The sequence below is a fragment of the Pseudorca crassidens genome, chromosome 4 (genome assembly GCF_039906515.1).
Source record: "Pseudorca crassidens isolate mPseCra1 chromosome 4, mPseCra1.hap1, whole genome shotgun sequence".
Classification (NCBI taxonomy): Eukaryota; Metazoa; Chordata; class Mammalia; order Artiodactyla; family Delphinidae; genus Pseudorca; species Pseudorca crassidens.
The window spans coordinates 151,730,201-151,748,991 of NC_090299.1; the positions used below are offsets into that span (position 1 = coordinate 151,730,201).

Consider the following 18,791-nt stretch of genomic DNA (forward strand, 5'->3'; position numbering starts at 1 on the left):
AAAAGAATGAACTATTGGTACATGTTATAATAATACGGATGATCTCAAAATAATTATGCTTAGCGTCAGTAGCCAGACAAAAGAGAGTGCATGCTGTTAGGCAAAACATTCTCTGACATAAATCGTACCAATGTTTCCTTAGGTCAGTCTCCCGAGGCAATAGAAATAAAAATGAAAATAAACAAATAGGACCTAATCAAATTTACAGACTTTTGCACGGCAAAGGAAACCATAAACAAAATGAAAAGACCACCTATAGAATGGGAGAAAATATTTGCAAATGAAGCAACTGACAAAGGATTAATCTCCAAAATATACAAACAGTTCATACAATTCAACAACAACAACAAAAGAACCCAATAGAAAAATGGGCAGAAGACCTTAATAGACATTTCTCCAAAGAAGACATACAGATGGCCAACAGGCACATGAAAAGATGCTCAAAATCACTAATTATTAGAGAAATGCAAATCAAAACTACGATGAGGTATCACCTCACACCAGTCAGAATGGCCATCATTAAAAAGTCTACAAATAACAAATGCTGGAGAGGGTGTGGAGAAAAGGGAACCCTCCTGCACTGTTGGTGGGAATGTACGTTGGTGCAGCCACTATGGAGAACAGTATGGAGGTTCCTTAAAAAACTAAAAATAGAATTACCACATGACCCAGCAATCCCACTCCTGGGAATATACTCAGACAAAACTATAATTCAAAAAGATACATGCACCTCTATGTTCATAGCTGCACTGTTCACAATAGCCAAGACATGGAAACAACCTAAGTGTCCATCAACAGAGGAATGGTTAAAGAAGATGTGGTACATATATACAATGGAATATTACTCAGCCATAAAAAAGAATGAAATAATGCCATTTGTAGCAACATGGTTGCAACTAGAGATTATAATACTAAGTGAAGTAAGTCAGAAAGAGAAAGACAAATACCATATGATATCACTTATATGTGAACTCTGAAATACGGCACAAATGAACTTATCTATTGTACGAAACAGACACAGACATAGAGGACAGACTTGTGGTTACCAAGGGCAGGGGAGGGTATGACTGGGAGTTTGGGATTAGCAGATGCAAACTATTACATATAGAATGGATAAACAACAAGGACCTACCATATAGCACAGAGAACTATATTCAATATCCTGTGATAAACCATCATGGAAAAGAATATAAAAAAAGGATGTATATATGTGTATAACTGAGTCACTTTGCTGTACAGCAGAGACTGGCACAATGTTGTAAATCAACTATACTTCAATAAAAAAATTTTTTTAAGAGAGTGCATGGTATATGATGCCATTTATATAAAATTGTAGAAAATCCAAGTTAATTTACAGGAACTGAACGCAGATAAGTGGCTGCCTGGGTGTAGCAAAGGGCAGGGAGTGGGAAAAGGTAGAATTTCCAAAGGCAGGTGAGAAAATTTGGGGGTGATGGATACGCTTTTTGTCTTGATTGTGGTGATATTTCGTGGATAGGGCTGCCAGATTTAGCACGTGAAAATATAAGGCACCAGCTAAGTTTGAATTTCGGATAAAGAATATTTTTAGTATAAGTATGTACCGTGCAATGTTTGGAACATACTTACACTAAAAAAAAACCCTTAGTGTTTATCTGAAATTCAAACCTAACTGGGTGTTCTGTATTTATTTGGCACCCTGCTCATGTGTGTACATGTTTGTAAGACGTAAACTGCACACTTTAAATACATGCAGTTTATTGTATGTCAGTTGCACTTCAACAAAGTTGTTAAAAGAAGAAGAAATTGTATTCGCCGAGGAAGATGTGAGGATTTCCCTGGGTCCTCTCGGCGTGGCAGCCATGCCAGGACCAAAATCCCAATGTCACTGTCCTCCTGTCCAAGGGCTCTCCTTGCTGCACCAAGTTGATTCGAGAAGAAAAGGTTTGCTCTCAGGGAGGGGAGAGTAGATCCCCAAAGTAAGGGCATGCAGATATGGACTGATAAGGAAATTTAACTTAGTTTTTTTTTTTTTTTTAATTTATTTATTTATGGCTGTGTTGGGTCTTCGTTTCTGTGCGCGGGCTTTCTCCAGTTGCGGCGAGCGGGGGCCACTCTTCATCGCGGTGCGCGGGCCTCTCACTATCGCGGCCTCACTTGTTGTGGAGCACAGGCTCCAGACACGCAGGCTCAGTAGTTGTGGCGCACGGGCTTAGTTGCTGCGCGGCATGTGGGATCTTCCCAGACCAGGGCTCGAACCCGTGTCCCCTGCATCGGCAGGCGGACTCTCAACCACAGCGCCACCAGGGAAGCCCCTTAACTTAGTTTTTAATGTATAATCTCTGCTCTCACATGGCTTTGTGAGTCTAGTATTTCACCTGTTCACAGACCCATTTTAAAAGCAAAGTGCCACAATGTAGTGAATCTGTTCTTGGAATAAACGAGGACTTGTTTCATTTCAATCCCCTTAACTAGTATCTGGGAACACTGCCAGTTTCCTGGCTGGCTGAGTAGAAAAGGGTAAAGGTATAATAAAAAAGATACAAAAATGTATAGAACGGGTAACTAACAAGGCCCTACTGTATAGCACAGAGAGTTATATTCAATATCCTGGGAAAAACCATAATGGAAAAGAATATAAAAAAGAATGTGTTTATATGTATAACTGAGTCACTTTGCTGTGCAGCAGAAATTAACACATGTAAATCAACTATACTTCAATACAAATTGTTTTAAAAGATACAAAAGTGTAAAGAGTACTTATCTGTAGATTACTGCTTACCTGCTTTTTTACAATTAAACATTTCTCAATAATCCCAATAGCGAGTTCCCATGTTTTTCTTACATCCTACTCTCAGCCCCTTTAAAGCCATTTTTACTCACTTATTATATAATTTACAAGGTGGAGAAACACCACTTACTAGTCTGAATTGCCCTGGTCTAAACTGAAGTCACTTACTGCCATCTAGAAATAAACAATCCTTTCCTGCTGTCCTGTTTATCCAGGGGATAGAGAAGGAAATGGCCATATTTCATGAAGGCTAAGAAGTGTTATTTTCATAAATTACATGTTAACTTGTCTGTGATGTGCCTTGCTGTCAATGCCTACATTTAAAGTAGTAAGTTTCTTTTCTTTTCTCTTTTCGAAGCAAACCTAGTATTAAGTCGATGGTACATTTTACAATCCATAGCAGCTGTTTCCACCCAGCCCAGAGTTAGTTAAGCTCTTCTCTCTGGATTAGGTGGTAATCACCATCATTACTCAGAGCACGAACAGAGCAACGCATACCTGTTTAGCAGTAAACCAGTGTCATTCTTACCTCGTGTTTTTTTTTGTTTTTTTTTTTTTCCTGCGGTACGCGGGCCTCTAGCTATTGTGGCCTCTCCCGTTGCGGAGCACAGGCTCCGGACGTGCAGGCTCAGCGGCCATGGCTCACGGGCCCAGCCGCTCCGCGGCATGTGGGATCTTCCTGGACCGGGGCACGAACCCGTGTCCCCTGCATCGGCAGGCGGACTCTCAACCACTGCGCCACCAGGGAAGCCCTCTTACCTCGTGTTTTAATTTCCAGTTTATCTGTATCATTTATCATCCCACCCACTTTTCTATTTTTTATCTGCACTGGCAGGTTAACTATATTTGCATCTCCTCACTGGTCACTTACACAACTCTAATAATATGAAAATCAGTGATCACAGAGTCAGAAATGAGATGGGCCCAATTAACACCAGCAGAGTAGAATAAAGCAACGCTTTCTCTGGGACCTTTTGTACAAATAAAAGCTAGGCTTTTTGATGCAAAATAGTGCATTTCAATGAAATACTAATTTTTGCAGTGATGTACTCAACTCTTTGACTCTAACAAACGGAGAAGCTTTCTGTCTAAAATACGCATGGAGAAAGTGTCAAATAAAAGGCAAATATGAGACACACTCCAGATCAGAGGATAGTCAACTATGCCCCGTGGCATGCAGGGTCTTAGTTCCCCGACCAGGGATCGAACCCATGCCCCCTGCAGTGGAAGCGCAGAGTCCTCACCACTGGACCACCCGGGAAGTCCCTATGGCTCGTTTTTGTGCTGCAAAGACAGCTGAGTTGTGGTGACAGACAGGCTAAGGCCCCAGAGTCTGAAACGTTTACTCGCTGGCCCTTCGTAGCACAGTTTGCCCACCTCTGCTCTCGCTCAGAGGGCTTGAGAGCAACACGGCCCTCTCTCCCTTGCATTTTGTGAAGGTGAGTTCTGACGGGGCCCCTGGCTGGCCTCCATTTCTCTGTTTCCGTGTAAAGTCACATCCTCATGCGTGAGAGCATAAACACCAAATGAATTATAATTCAGCATGTGATCAAGAACCAGATGGTAGTGACTTCAAATCATTGTATGTGGTATTAAAAGTAGATTGTAAAGCAGTAAAAAAAAGTCGCGTTGGGTGTGTGGTTTCCTTTTTTTCTGTGAGGAGTTTCCCTACGTGCTCTGTGTCAGACAAGTCAGGGGCCTCACATCCCACTCCTTTCCAGGGAGCCACCGTCTTGTTTGGTTGCATAATTGGGCCTCATATGACTCAGGGTTAAACCCTGAGTCATTCATGCCAGGCTCTGAAACCCCAGTCCTCTTCCAGTGCTTGGTTTTAGGAAGAGATAAATGACTCAGTTCTGACCAATAAAATGAGAGACGAATTCACCTGTTGTTTTGGAGGAAGGGCTTCTCCACTGGTGAAACACACACAACCCCTCTTGGGCATTATGGTACCTGCATTATGATACCTGGAGCTGTGACAGCCTCCTTGGAGCCTCAAGGGGAGCGTGCCTGAAGGCGACCTGGTACCCTGAGGATGCAGAGCACAGACCTGGGAAGAGTCTATTCTTCTGAGGACATCGCTGGGCATTAAGCAAGCCCAGATTCCTCAGACCTCAGATCTTACAATATGACACAATGGTTTTTCTTATTATTTAATTCATTTGTGATGACTTCCTGTTACTTGCAGTGCTCTGGTGGGTTTTTATTAGTTTTACATACGTACATCTTAATATCTTTTCTCATGGGAACGTCTGAGGACTGTCTCCATGAATGGTAAAGAGTTCCTTATAATAAATTGACTATTTTACACACATTTATACAGGAAAATTCCAAGTCAAAACCAAACCAAAACAATGAAACCTATTTATTATTATTTTTTTGTAAATTTATGTATTTATTTATCTTTGCCTGCACTGGGTCCTCGTTGCTGCGCGCGGGCTTCCTCTAGTTGTGGCGAGCGGGGGCTACTCTTTGTTGCAGTGCACGGGCTTCTCATTGCAGTGTCTTCTCTTGTTGCGGAGCAGGGGTTCTAGGCACGTGGGCTTCAGTAGTTGTGGCATGCGGGCTCGGTAGTTGTGCCTCGTGGGTTCTAGAGCGCAGGCTCAGTAGTTGTGGCCCACGGGCTTAGTTGCTCTGCGGCATGTGGGATCTTCCGGGACCGGGGCTCGAACCTGTGTCCCCTGCGTTGGCAGGCGGATTCTTAACCACTGCGCCACCAGGGAATTCTGAAACCTATTTATTATTATCTACTTAGATTTTGTCTTCAGGTGAGATAAACATGTAGAGAATCACCTGGTTGCAGTTTTGTCAAGATGAGTCTGTCAGCTTTACTTTTCAAGTAAAAGTCCAGAGATGTTTACAAAACTTTTTGATCCTGCCTTTTTTCTGTGTTCCCATGGAAAAGTACGGAATTTTATACTTTTGGATTACATCAGCAACTTAATGTTAAAGTAGTCGATCTTTCAACGAATATTACCAAGCCTTTGCTTAGTGCACTGCACCGCCCAGGATGCTTTGGAAGCTTGAAGCAAATAGAAGACAGTTTGAGTCTCTAAGGGACCTAACCCGGGGCTGCTTGACAAGCAGAGAGACAAGACACGCTCCTAAAATAGCTGGGGACCCTGACCTCACACATGAAACACGGACCAAGCTGTACTTCACCGCTTCAGGGAATAATAATGTCTGTCCCGAGAGCAGACAATGCTGCTGGAGGAGGAGAAGGAGGTCTCTTTAGACTGTATGGTGCACCTGTCTATTTGGGATTATCCTCTCATCTAGGGGTCACCCACCTGGGGATGCTGTGTCTCCTTCCTTTCTATCCGTCTGATTGAGATTCCTTCTTTACATCTTTAGTCGTAGACGATCTTTCCTGCTAGCCTTCTGGTCTTTTGCCTCCATAGTTGCTCTGTAAATAGTGGTGATTTTGGCGTGCTGGTGGTGGGGGGAGGGTAATGAGATCAGGGCCTCCCTACTCCGCCATCTTCCAAACGCATATCGACAAACTAAGTCTTCCAGGTCATCCGATGGTTAGACCTATTGAATAATTGCACGAATTGCATTGAAATACGGAGTTTAGAACTGTTCCTGTCCATGAGTCCACTGTGTGCCAGTTCTTAGAAATGGAGAGTCCGTGCACATTAGCAGTTATAACAATTATCATCTCCTCTACTTTCCCCACGTGCATATGTCAGATGTGTCCCTTAGAGTTTGTTTCGTATTTCACATCCCTCCCTCTGACCTTTGCCTTGTCTGCTTCCCCCGACTAACCCTGTTGTTCTGCATGGCACGTCTGTAATGGCCAATTTATACCCGTATTGTCAACATGTTTTCAAATAAACGTGTTAAAACACTCACTGCCGTGTTCCACTCGAGGCCTGTCGATTTATTTCCTTGGTGTGTTTCATTTGGGTCACTGAAGTGGAGAATTGACTCATGAGGCCGTATTATGGGACGAAGTGATATCGCCGTGAGCACTCATCCTTCTCTGTGCCGCCAACTATTCAGAATAAATGTTGTGAAAAGCAGCCCTTTCTCTGACCTTACCCTGAACTGTCGAATCATGAAGTCCAGACTAGGAGGGTCTAAGGCAGCTCTGGAAATGAGGTTGCCTATAGATATTTAAAGAACTGCTCGTTTCTCCCTCAGCATGGCTTTATGTACTTTCCATCTTATGATGGAGTTCTTTAATTCACTTATTCAACAAACAGTTCTCTTCAGCATTCATCACATGCTTCTTGAGGACCTACTACGTTCCAAGCACTGTGCTGACAGTTAAGACTTTACAGAGATGACATGTGTGTATATCTCGTATCTACATATACAATTCAACCATGAGAAAGAGGACAGCTGCCGTTTGTGACCACACGGATGGACCTTGAGGACATCATGCTTAGTGAAATAAGTCAGACAGAGAAAGACAAATACTGTATGATCTCAGTTATACATAGAATCTAAAAAAGCCACACACTTAAAGTGTAGAATGGTGGTCACCAGGGGCTGGGAATTGGTGGCATAGGACAAATGTTGTCTAAAGGTACAAACTTGCAAAGAGTAGCAGATAAGCCTAGAGCTCTAATGCACCTCATAGTGAGTGTGGACAACAATATGGTATTACTATCATCAGACTTGCTAAGAGACTAGTTGTAATTAGTCCAACCACTAAAAAGAAATGATAGATGTGCTAATTTTCACTACAATGGCGATCATACTAGAATATATAAATGTATCAGATCAACATGTTGTATACCTTAAATGTACACAATGTTATATGTCAAATCTATTTCAATTAAAAAAATTTTTTTAGGTGTTCACAGAGATAAATAAAATATACCCTTTACCCTCTAGGAGGTTACAAATGGAATAGATCCAATAGGTATGATATTTTTAAAGATGAAATAGACTCCTGTGAACGCAGCATGCTGAATGTCTAATTTTTTTTTTTAATGTTTTTTTTTGTTTTTTGGGGTTTTTTTTTGAGGTACGCGGGCCTCTCACTGTTGCGGCCTCTCCCGTCACGGAGCACAGGCTCCGGACGCGCAGGCTCAGTGGCCACGGCTCACAGGCCCAGCCACTCTGCGGCACGTGGGATCCCCCCAGACCGGGGCACAAACCCGCGTCCCCCGCATCGGCAGGCGGACTCCCAACCACTGCGCCACCAGGGAAGCCCGAGAGTCTAATTTTGACTTGGCATTAGGGATGTTTTCCAGAAGAGGCGGCACTCACAATAAGCCTTGAAAGATGGGTTCTGATCGTAAGGAAAGGTGAAGGAAGGTAAGACGCCATCACTAGGCTTGGCTCAGTTTATGAAGACACTAGTCAGAAATCCTAGGAGATCTGGATGAAAACAATTACAGGCACCATTATAGAAAACCATTTCATGATTTTTAGGAGAAGAGATATGTTCTTTTACCTCCGTTTTAGATTCCTCCCGGCAGCTGCGTGGAGGATGGATTGGATAGGAGAGAAGCTAGAGCTAAGAGTAGTTAGGAGGTTACTGTGAGAAGCCAGATGAAAGATGCTGAGGGACCGTTTACAAGTATCACCGGCCTCTCAAACACAGGAGAAGCTCCTTGAAGGCAGGGTCTCGGCTTTGTCCGCTGCTCTACGCCCAGCACTTGGAACGGTGCCTGGCGTACAGTTCAATAACTATTTGTTGAAGGAATGAATCAATCGGTGAGAGAATAAAGGAATGAGTTCGTTAATTAATTGAAACACTGCAAATGCAGAGGAGAGAAGTCAGAAAGAGACATCTGCCTCAGGATGGAACTTTGTTTCTCTATTGACACATGCCGTGGCCCGGCCTTTCCGAGTGTTGGCAACAGGTGACGCTTGTTGGGAAGCCGCCAGGATTCGCCGGTCTGGCCTCTTCCCACCCTCCGTGGCATCTGCTGCCTTTCTGTCCACCATCATCAGAGGTTGGCAAACTATGGCTCCTGGATCAAATTTGTCCTGCCCCCTGTGAGCAAAGAATGGTTTTTACTCTTTCAAATGGTTGGGGGGAAAAGCAAAAGAAGGATAATAGTTTGTAACATGTGAAAATTACATGAAATTAAAATTTCAGTGTCTATAAATAAACTTTTATTGGAACCCAGCCACGCCCATTTGTTTACATAGGGTCCATGACTGCTCTTGCCCTAAAGGGCAGAGCTGAGTAGTTGAGACAGAGGCTGTATGCCCTGCATGCAAAGCCACAAATATTTCCTCTCTGGTCTTTTACAGGAAAAGTTTGCCAACCCCTGATCTAGAAGAGCTCTCAGGAAAGGCTTGGAAGTTTATTCACAATAAGAAATAAATTGTTTATCAGTGAAAGCTCCTAAAATATATTTTAAAAAATGTAACCGGTAAGACAAAGCATCAAATTAAAACAAGAAGCGAACAGACAAGAAAGAGGAAGAGACACGAATAATAATATTGCTGCATCTTATGTGCCAGATGCTCAGATAAGCACTTCTTTCAATAAAATTATTTCCTCTCCTTCCAGCAAGGCTACCAGACAGGCATCACTATTCTTTTTTTTTTTTTAACCATTTAAAAAAATTGAAGTATAGGTAATTTACAGTGTTGTGTTACTTTCAGGTGTACAGCAACGTGATTCAGTTATACATACACACACACATATGTATATATTCTTTTTCAGATTATTTTTCGTTATAGGTTATTAGAAAATATTGACTGTAGTTCCCTGTGCTCTACAGTAGGTCATTTTTGGTTATCTATTTTATATATAGTGGTGTGTATCTGTTAATCCTATACTCTTAATTTATCCCCCCCCCTTTCCCATTTGGTAACCATAAGTTTGTTTTCTATGTCTGTGAGTCTATTTCTGTTTTGTAAATAAGTTCATGTGTATCATATTTTAGATTCCACATATAAGTGATATCATATGATATTTGTCTTTCTCTGTCTGACTTACTTCACTTAGTATGATAATCTCTAGGTCCATCCATGTTGCAGCAAATGTCATTATTTTGTTTTCCTTATGGCTAACATTCCATTGTATGTATATAATACATCTTCTTTATCCATTCCTCTGTCGATGGGCATTTAGGTGGCTTCCATGTCCTGGCAGTTGTGAACAGTGCTGCTATGAACACTGGGGTGCATGTGTCTTTTTTCATTTTAGAGATGAGAAGCTTAAACTCAGAGGCCGAATGATGTTCCCTGGGTCACAAAGCACAAGACAAAGCCAGGATTTGACCCTACGGTAGTTTAGCTTCAAAACCACATCTTCGACCGTAACTTGAGAATTTCAGACACTGATGAACAAGCCACGCTGGGCACGTACAGGGGAGACAGGATCTACCCGCTGGCCGTGAGATCACAGTTTCTCCAGGGCAGGAAGATGCAGAAATGAGGACCCGTGAAGCCTGGCACAGATGTAAATGGAAGCACCTCTCCTTCCCCCATCGTGACGTGGCTCCCCTGGCAGTAGACCAGTGCTGGGCAGCTCTGTTTCAGGATTACAGCTGCGGGGTGTCCCCTTGGAGCTGGTCTTCAGGTGTTGACAAGAACTCCAAAGCAGATGGGCACATGAGGGTTTTATTAACCCAGGAGCTGTCAACTTCATGGCTGGCAAATGGGGGCCGGGGTTTTGGGGAAAACAATGAACGACCCAAGAAAACGTGCCATAAGATGAAAAACAGCTAGGAACACCCTAAGGGACGTAGCAACAGTCGTCGAACAGAGATGATAGCCGTTAAAGGAAAAACAAAGTGACCGTGGATTGGACAGGAGTTGGAAGTTTGACCTTGAAGCAGGGAATCGGATCCAGCAGAGAGTCTCGGCTCTGGAGGATGAGGGTTAGGGGAGGGAAACATGGGTCATTTAAAGCCAGACACCCGTGGAACTGCCCATCAGGGAAACCCCACGTCTGCATTGCTGCCTGCGTGGTGAGAGTGGATTTTTTGGTTAGGTGAGCATCAGGCCAGCTCCAGGGGACGGCTGTGAACCTGGCCCACTGCAGACAGTGACTCTCAGCTGCCTCTGCTGTATAGGCGGGTGCCTGCGTCAGCTATGCAGCCAGGGAGGGATGTCCCAGAACTTCCTGTGCCATTCACGCTGCATCATGCTATTTCTAAAGCACACAGGAGTACATGGGGTTTCAGGAAAGTCCAGTGACTCAACTGAAATGCCACAGGGAAGCTAGATTCTCTGGGGAGCTCCTCTCCCCACCCTCGGCTTGTAAAGCACGTTCACTTTCTACGATTCTGTCTAAAACGAAGTGTTTAGACTCAGCTGTCAAGTAATTGCTCTTTTAAAAAATGTGGTCTGCAGAGTGACAAGGAATAACTATAGATATACGTCTGCTCTCACTTTTGCAATAGTGTGAGGTGACGACAGAATTTTAGCAACAACCGAAAATTACATGGAGGATCAATATTTTCCCAAATCTGCTGGTATCTGCAGGATGCATACAGGTGACCCAACGAGGAAAAGGATCCATGTTTAGATAAGTTTGGGAAACGCTGGATTACATAATTGCAAACAGGTTAATTTACCGCAGGATTTCTCAGAACTTTTTTTTAAAAAATAAATTTATTATTTATTTTTGGCTGTGTTAGGTCTTCACTGCCGCGCGTGGGCTTTCTCTAGTTGTGGCTGAGCGGAGGCTACTCTTCGTTGCGGTGCGTGGGCTTCTCATTGTGGTGGCTTCTCTTTGTTTTGGAGCACGGGCTCGAGGCGCGCGGGCTTCAGTAGTTGTGACACATGGGCTCAGTAGTTGTGGCTCGTGGGCTCAGTAGTTGTGGCACGTGGATTCAGTAGTTGTGGCACGCGGACTCAGTAGTTGTGGTGCATGGGCCTAGAGCACAGGCTCAGTAGTTGTGGCTCATGGGCTCAGTAGTTGTGGCTCATGGGCTCTAGAGCGCAGGCTCAGTAGCTATGGTGCATGGGCTTAGTTGCTCCGCAGCATGTGGGATCTTCCCGGACTAGGGCTCGAACCCGTGTCCCCTGCATTGGCAGGCGGATTCTTAACCACTGAGCCACCAGGGAAGCCCGGATTTCTCAGAACTTTTAACACACTTTCATGTGCTGGGACTCTCTCAACGGCAAACGGATAGTGTTCTCAAGTGTATTTGACAATAGAGAACCCCCAGTTCACGCCTAGGCTTTGTCATGGTCACTCATGGGAGCAATATTAGGGGAACATTTGGGAAAACACCAGCCTCAAAATACCCTGAACTTCCAGCAAGACTAATACAGTTGTAATTTCGTGCTGTTTGGAGGAGATTGCAAAATTTTCCTTATGGCAGCAGTTTTGTAGGTGAGCCCTCAACACCCGTCACATTGGGAGAGAAAACAGTTTTTCATGCTTGGGCCATCCTGTACTTTACCTGAGTGAGAACCTGGGGCCACGATGGGTCCGTCACGGGAAATGAGGCACAGTGAACACGCAGGCGTCATGGGAGCCGCGGTGACTGGGAAGCTGGGGCAACATCTGCCCCAAGCCTGTGTCTGGGGAGCGATTTCTCACATTTTCAGCTCCCTTGGAAAGCTTGGATGATGTCTCCAGGCACAGACTTGTAACCACACCGACCACTGCATCGGAGCATGTGGTCAACCCCCCGCCCACCTGTGCTCCCTGCAAACCCTGAGCTCCACGACCCAAGACAAAATGAGAGGGGCCACAGGGTCAGGAAGGGCCAGGTGACACCGTGACCACAGCACAGCCTCCACTTCCAAGGTCTGGGGTTCACCTTGGGTAAGAGGAGTGACGTTTCTTCTTTGTGTTACCCAACGTGCCCAGACAATCCTGCAGCCACTTTGGTTCCGGGACTTCCGAAACTCTTCCTGGGCCAGCAGATCACTGTCTGTTCTAATCAGGACCATTCTGGCTCCTCTTCACATGTTCACGTCATCAGCTCTCAACACCAAGCATATGGAAGCCATCTTTTCCCACACCTCCTGTTATTTTTGCTTCACCCACTTCCACAATTCATTGATTCCTTTGTTCATTGTCTTACATTTAAAATACCGATGTTTATTAAATGCCCCTGCCTTTGGGCATCATCCGTTATGAGCTGTCCTCATCTGACAATTCTCTCCATCTTCCCATGGCTTCTAATACATTTGGGGAATTTTCTAATCCTCATTTCAGGATTTTATCTCTCTAGATAAAATATCTCGATGTCTAAAGACCAACATCCTGCAAATGTGGTATTAGTGAGGAGTTTTAGTTTAAAGACTGTGTCTCCTATTCGACAGCCAAGACATGGAAACAACCTAAATGTCCATTGACAGATGAATGCATAAAGAAGATGTGGTACATATATACAATGGAATAGTACTCAGCCATAAAAAAGAACAAAATAATGCCATTTGCAGCAACATGGTTGAACTTAGAGATTATCATACGAAGTGAAGTCAGTCAGACAAAGACAAATACCATATGATATCACTTATATGTGGAATCTAAAATATGATACAAATGATAAACTTATTTACAAAACAGAAACAGACTCACAGACATAGAGGACAGACTTGTGGTTGCCAAGGGCGAGGAGGTTGGGGGGGATGGATTGGGAGTTTGGGATTAGCAGATGCAAACTATTACATAGAGAATGGATAAACAACCAAGTCCTACTGTATAGCACAGGGAACTATATTCAATATCCTGTGATAAACCATCATGGAAAAGAATCTGAAAAAGAATGTGTATATATATATATATATATATATATGTGTGTATGTATAAGTGAATCATTTTGCTGTACTGCAGAAATTAACACAACATTGTAAATCAACTATACTTCAATAAAATAAATTTTAAAAAAGAACGTGTCTGTATTAAGTTGGTTATAAAGAAAACCGTGAGACAGCCTGTAGGCTCATTAGCTGTGACTCTGGACAAGTAACCAATCCTTCTGGGCCTTGTTTTCCCCACGTATAAACTGGGGGAAATAATACGCCCAACTTCACTTGGTTAATACAAGGAGTAATTGAATTAACATATCTAAAAGGCTTATGAGAGCACCTAGAATATAGTCAATGACATACAAGCATTAGTTGTTATTATTTCCACCATTTAGAATAAAGCATCTTAGAATAAAGTGTGGAGATTTTTTCAAAGTGTTTTTTTCTTTCTGTTTTAAGGCCCAGATTATGTAAAGGACCATCTCCCTAAAGTTGCTCAGCATACTTCCTATATAGGAGAAAAGCGTCCTGCATTAGAAAAAACGGGAGATCTCAGATATTTACAGAGGCCTGCCTCAAAGAGAAGCTTGCCGGCCAAATATAAACCTGAGTATGTTGGTGAAATTGGTTGGGGAATACCAGTGTATGATTTTATCAACAAAACCAGGCTTCAGACTGGCTTTCACGTTAAGGTATTTTTCTTAAATCTATGCTCCTCCTTGCACATTGTTTTCTGGTTTGAAAGCTTTCTGAGTTTGCTTCCGTAGGAAACGTCATGTTCTCGACCTGTCCTTGAGAAGCAATGGCATTGGAGTTTTTGCAGAAAAATGAGTGTGTGGATAAATGTACTTGCTGCTATCACTCCCTTCGTCCCTTAGTACCGGCAAGGAGAGGTGTGAAGGGAATGAAGCCGAGGGCACTCCAAGAGCATTTGCACTTGGCTTTGGAATGCATCCAGATTCCCATCTACGCTGTGACATTCACACAGGCTCCCCCATCCTTGCGAGGCGTGGTGAGTGGGTGGTGGTAAAGCAGCAGCCTGTGCTGCACTTCATCCACCAACCTAGAAACCAGCCCCAGGGCTTTAAAACCCGCTGTGTGGCTCATGCCTTTAAATCAGACCATCCAGGGCACGTAGTCAGAGGGCTCTTAGAAAACCTGTCTGTCTCCGTTTGGTGATGTGGATGTGACCCCACACGTTCTCCTCTGAAACAGGAGAGAGCACGGATGATTTTAGAAGCAAAATCTGAGAATTCAGACTTTATTCCCAGGTGAGACTTGGCCTGAAAATATGTATCAACGATGCAGTAACTGGATTTCTTAAGGCAATATAGTACAGCCTCATATAGTAAAGGTTAATAAAGGAAAAAGCCTTTTTCTGGCCAACCCTCGGCAAGTACAGGAGAGCAGCTGAGAGCTCAGTCTTTGAGGTCAAGAAGGGTTCCACTCCTGCCTCTGAGTCAGGTCCAACTCTGCGACCCTGGGCTTGAGTTCATCTCCCTGGGTCTCCATGCCTCCTCTGCCCTGTGGCAGTGTTCGAGTGCCCACTTCCTAAGACCACCTGAATTCCTATCCCACTCCTGCCACCTGCTAGCTGTGAGTGGCCTTGGCCAGTTCCTTGACCTCTGTGCCTCTTCATCATGAATCTGAGCATTTGCTTTATCAGGCTGTCGTAAAGAAACATTTGTAAAGTGCTGGGCACCGTGCCTGGGACACATCAAGGCTCTATGTCTTTTATGTTTCTTAACTTCCCAGCATAAGGTTTTCCTAGTTACGTACAAAACCCAGAAAGTGAAAACCCTTTTAGGTTAAGTTAGGAATAAAAGAGAACTTTCCTAATCTGACAACCTACAAAAAAACAAAAAAAGCCTATAACAATAGCAATACTGAATGATAAAACATTGAAAGCATTTCTCTTTAAGATCCGGAACAAGACACAGATTCCCCAAATCATGATTTTTCCATTCAGCTTTGTACTGGTGGTCTTAACCATGGCAGTAAGGGGGAAAAAAAGTATAAAATGTGTAAGGATTGAAATGGAAGGAGCAAAGCTATCATTATTTGCTAATAATATGCTTGACCATGTAGAACACCTCAAAGTATAAGAGAATTTGGTAGTCAACAGGATACAAAATCCAGGTATGAAAATCAATTTTATTTTTATATATGAGAAACAGAAAATGCAATAAAACAGGATACTACTTACAGTGTCATCAACAGATACAAAGTATGTAGGAATAGATCTTAAAAAAGGATATGCTGGCACAACATTGTAAATCGACTATACTTCAATAAAAAAAAGAGATGTTCAACACACGGAGAAAAATGATAAAACTATTGAAACAAGATCTAAATAAATGGAAAGATATATCATGTTTATGAATTGGAAGATTCAATATCATAAAGATGTCAAATCTATCAGATTGATAAAAGTAATTCCCATGCAATTACAATAAAAATCCCAATTTTTTTCTTCTGAAAAAAAAAGACTCTGTCTTAGCATGATTCTTGTTATGTCGTGACTTCTAAATACAAGGGCATGAGGAACACGCTCTGCATGGTGCCCGGCACGCAGTTGACACCCCGATTTCAATGACTGGGACTGTGGTTTTGTACTTAACGTCACTCAGGGCCAGTGACACAGAATGAGGGCTCAGGTTCCTAAACTGGGTCTTACTCCACTCAGGCGATAAAGATGAAGATCAGAAACTTGATTCGATATCAAAAGTGGCCACCAGTGAGAAGAGGACAAACGCAAAGCGAGGCAGCCAGTTTGAACGGAGTCCAGAACATCTGTTGCCTTGTTGCTTCTCTCCAGTGACGCCGGGCTTTTGTGCACAGCCCTTGATCTGTTGCCCATCTTGAGTGTGTGCAGCTGTGAATGCAAGAGTCCCATCAGCCTCGACTTAGCCTTCCAGGAAGGGATTTATTCGGTTTCTTTTGATGGAATTTCACAGACGGCTCTAAACCCCTGCTCTGCGTGGTAGCACGGTCCTCTTAACCCTGGTGGGACTGCGTGTGAGGCATACAGAGACCTCCACCCCGCCACCCAACCCCGTGGCTCACACAGAAGCTGGTCTTGTTTGGCATGGGCTCTGAGGACTTGTCATCTGTGCATTTGCTTGGCCCCAGCATTTTGACAGTAATTGTTTTCAAAGATGTACTTATCTCAGGTAACGATCTTAAACAAATCTTAAAGGATTCCTTGGACTTAGAACTTTATCATGAGAGCAAAAAGATGCACTGAGAATGACTGTACATACAGGTCAAGAACCACATATGATTTACCCACCAGCTAAGGCCTAGGATTTGTCACCAAGACTGCTAACCTCCCCCAACCCTGCACCCAGGGCCCGCTTCCATCCCCTGCCCGTCAAGGTCAGCTTCTGAGTCAAGCCCCAGACTTGGATACCTTATCAACGCAGAGCTCCAGGCAGCCCCTTCCAATCAATGAGACTTGGCTGGAAGTGACGTTTGAGCTGATAGAGACACAGACACTCCATGCCTTGAAACAAGCCCTAATCACAAATAACACGTGAGCACCTGTGCCATGAATTCACACCTCCTCGATAGGGAGCTGGTCCATTCCTCAGTGCGATGTAACCCAGGGCGACGTCTGCATCCGCGTCCTTTTCTGTCTCTGGCTTCTTGTCCTTGGTAGCCCTCGATGCCATCCCCGTGACGTCTGTGCCTGTAAGAGTCCCACCAACGTGGCACTTTGTTTCTGTCTAAGCTCAGAGATTCCCCGGTGGCTCCCACCGCGATAACTCAGAACTTTGATTTTAAGCACAAACCTTCACCTAGTGGATTATTATAGCCAGAACAGCTGCTCTTCCTAATTTCCTGCTCTAGGTTCCAGTAAGACCGGCAGCTAAGGAAGCTCGGGCACCTGCAGTAGACTCTCGGTAACATGCCTGGGGCAGCTGCTTCCTGCCCGGGAATGGTCTCTCCTCTCTGGGGCACTGGGAAGGGGTCTATAGATCATCTGGATTTGGGTAGAAAGATAGTAACTTCCAGGCTGAGTGACACCTGAAAAAGTTCCCACATTGCAGTGGACAGTGAAAATGACAACATCGGGTCTCTCTTCTGGGTCTTTCTGTGTTTGGCTATTTCCTGCTCGGATGTGGGGCTGCCGTGCAATGATGATACACGCGTAATGAACCAGTAAAGATCACTGCTTTTGTTACTGTCTCAGATTTAAGAGCAGTACATTCTTCTTTTTCTTTTTTTTCATGGATTTGGTCTCTGCCAAACTATGTGTGTTGTTTCTGCAACAGTATATGGAGACCAGTGAAACGATTCCTTTGGTTTCAAACTGAGGAGCGTGTCTAAGTGGTTCGTAGCTGGGTTCATAGTGGTTTGTAGCTAAGTGGTTCGTGTCTCCCTCCCCTGGCCTTTCTTTAACCCAGGTCCCCCAATGCCTGTTTTCTACTCCTGCATCTGACCTCAGGACCAGATGATTTGACACTTGGTTTTCCCACAAAAACAATGCGATACTGGACTTGAGGACTGACTCTTCATAGGTGTGGTCCCAAAGACAATATTAAATCAGTGAATCATAACAGCTATTACCACCAATATATCACACGGTATAACACCTTGAGTGATGTGCAGAAGATAATGAAGAGAACCGTGGGGACGCGCCAATAATATATTTATATGGGATACAGTGTCATATCATAAAAAGGAAAGTTTTCAAGGCTTTGAAACTCCTGCCTCCTGTTTATCTGCCCCAAATTCCCATGTTATGAACACAGAGGGCTTCTCTGAGTTTCATGGACATGGGAACAGACTTCCTGATGGATGTCGAATAAATCAATCCAAGGTCGGTGGCTTTATGAGACATTTTTCTCACTGCGAATTTTTTTAGAGAAAGTAAACATAAAAAGAGCTCTTGCTGTGGGAATGTAAATTGGTGCAGCCACTATGGGAAACAGTATGGAGGTTCCTCAAAAACTGAAAATACAGCTACCGTATGATCCTGCAATCCCACTCCTGGGCATATATCCAGACAAAACCATAATTCAAAAAGATACATGCTCTGTATAGCTGATTCACTTTGTTATACAGAAGAAACTAACACACCATTGTAAAGCAATTATACTCCAGTAAAGATGTTAAAAAAAAAAAAGATACATGCAATGTTCATAGCAGCACTATTCACAACAGCCAAGACATGGAAACAACGTAAGTGTCCATTGGCAGAGGAATGGATAAAGAAGGTGCACGTATATGCAATGGAATATTAGGCATAAAAAGAATGAAATAATGCCATTTGCAGCAACATGGATGGACCTAGAGATTGTCCTACTGAGTGAAGTATGCCAGACAGAGAAAGACAAATATCATATGATATCACTTATACGTGGAATCCAAAATATGGCAGAGA

The 18,791-nt window shown here is 43.6% G+C and overlaps 1 protein-coding gene across 15 annotated transcripts in view; it reads left to right on the forward strand.

Annotated features, from left to right (window-relative positions):
* SPMIP2 (sperm microtubule inner protein 2) overlaps positions 1-18,791 on the forward strand; it is a 159,395-nt gene that overhangs the window by 91,554 nt on the left and 49,050 nt on the right. For 4 of the 15 annotated variants that reach the window (XM_067737059.1, XM_067737057.1, XM_067737058.1 and 1 more), the window contains one exon: positions 13,862-14,094. The exons of 9 other annotated variants lie outside the window; for them this stretch is intronic. In XM_067737059.1, coding sequence (XP_067593160.1) covers positions 13,862-14,094 — 233 coding nt within the window. Of the gene's footprint in view, positions 1-9,893; positions 12,861-12,882; positions 13,415-13,861; positions 14,095-18,791 lie in introns of those variants that run through there. 2 more of the 15 variants (XR_010943224.1, XR_010943223.1) reach the window with 2 other exon arrangements.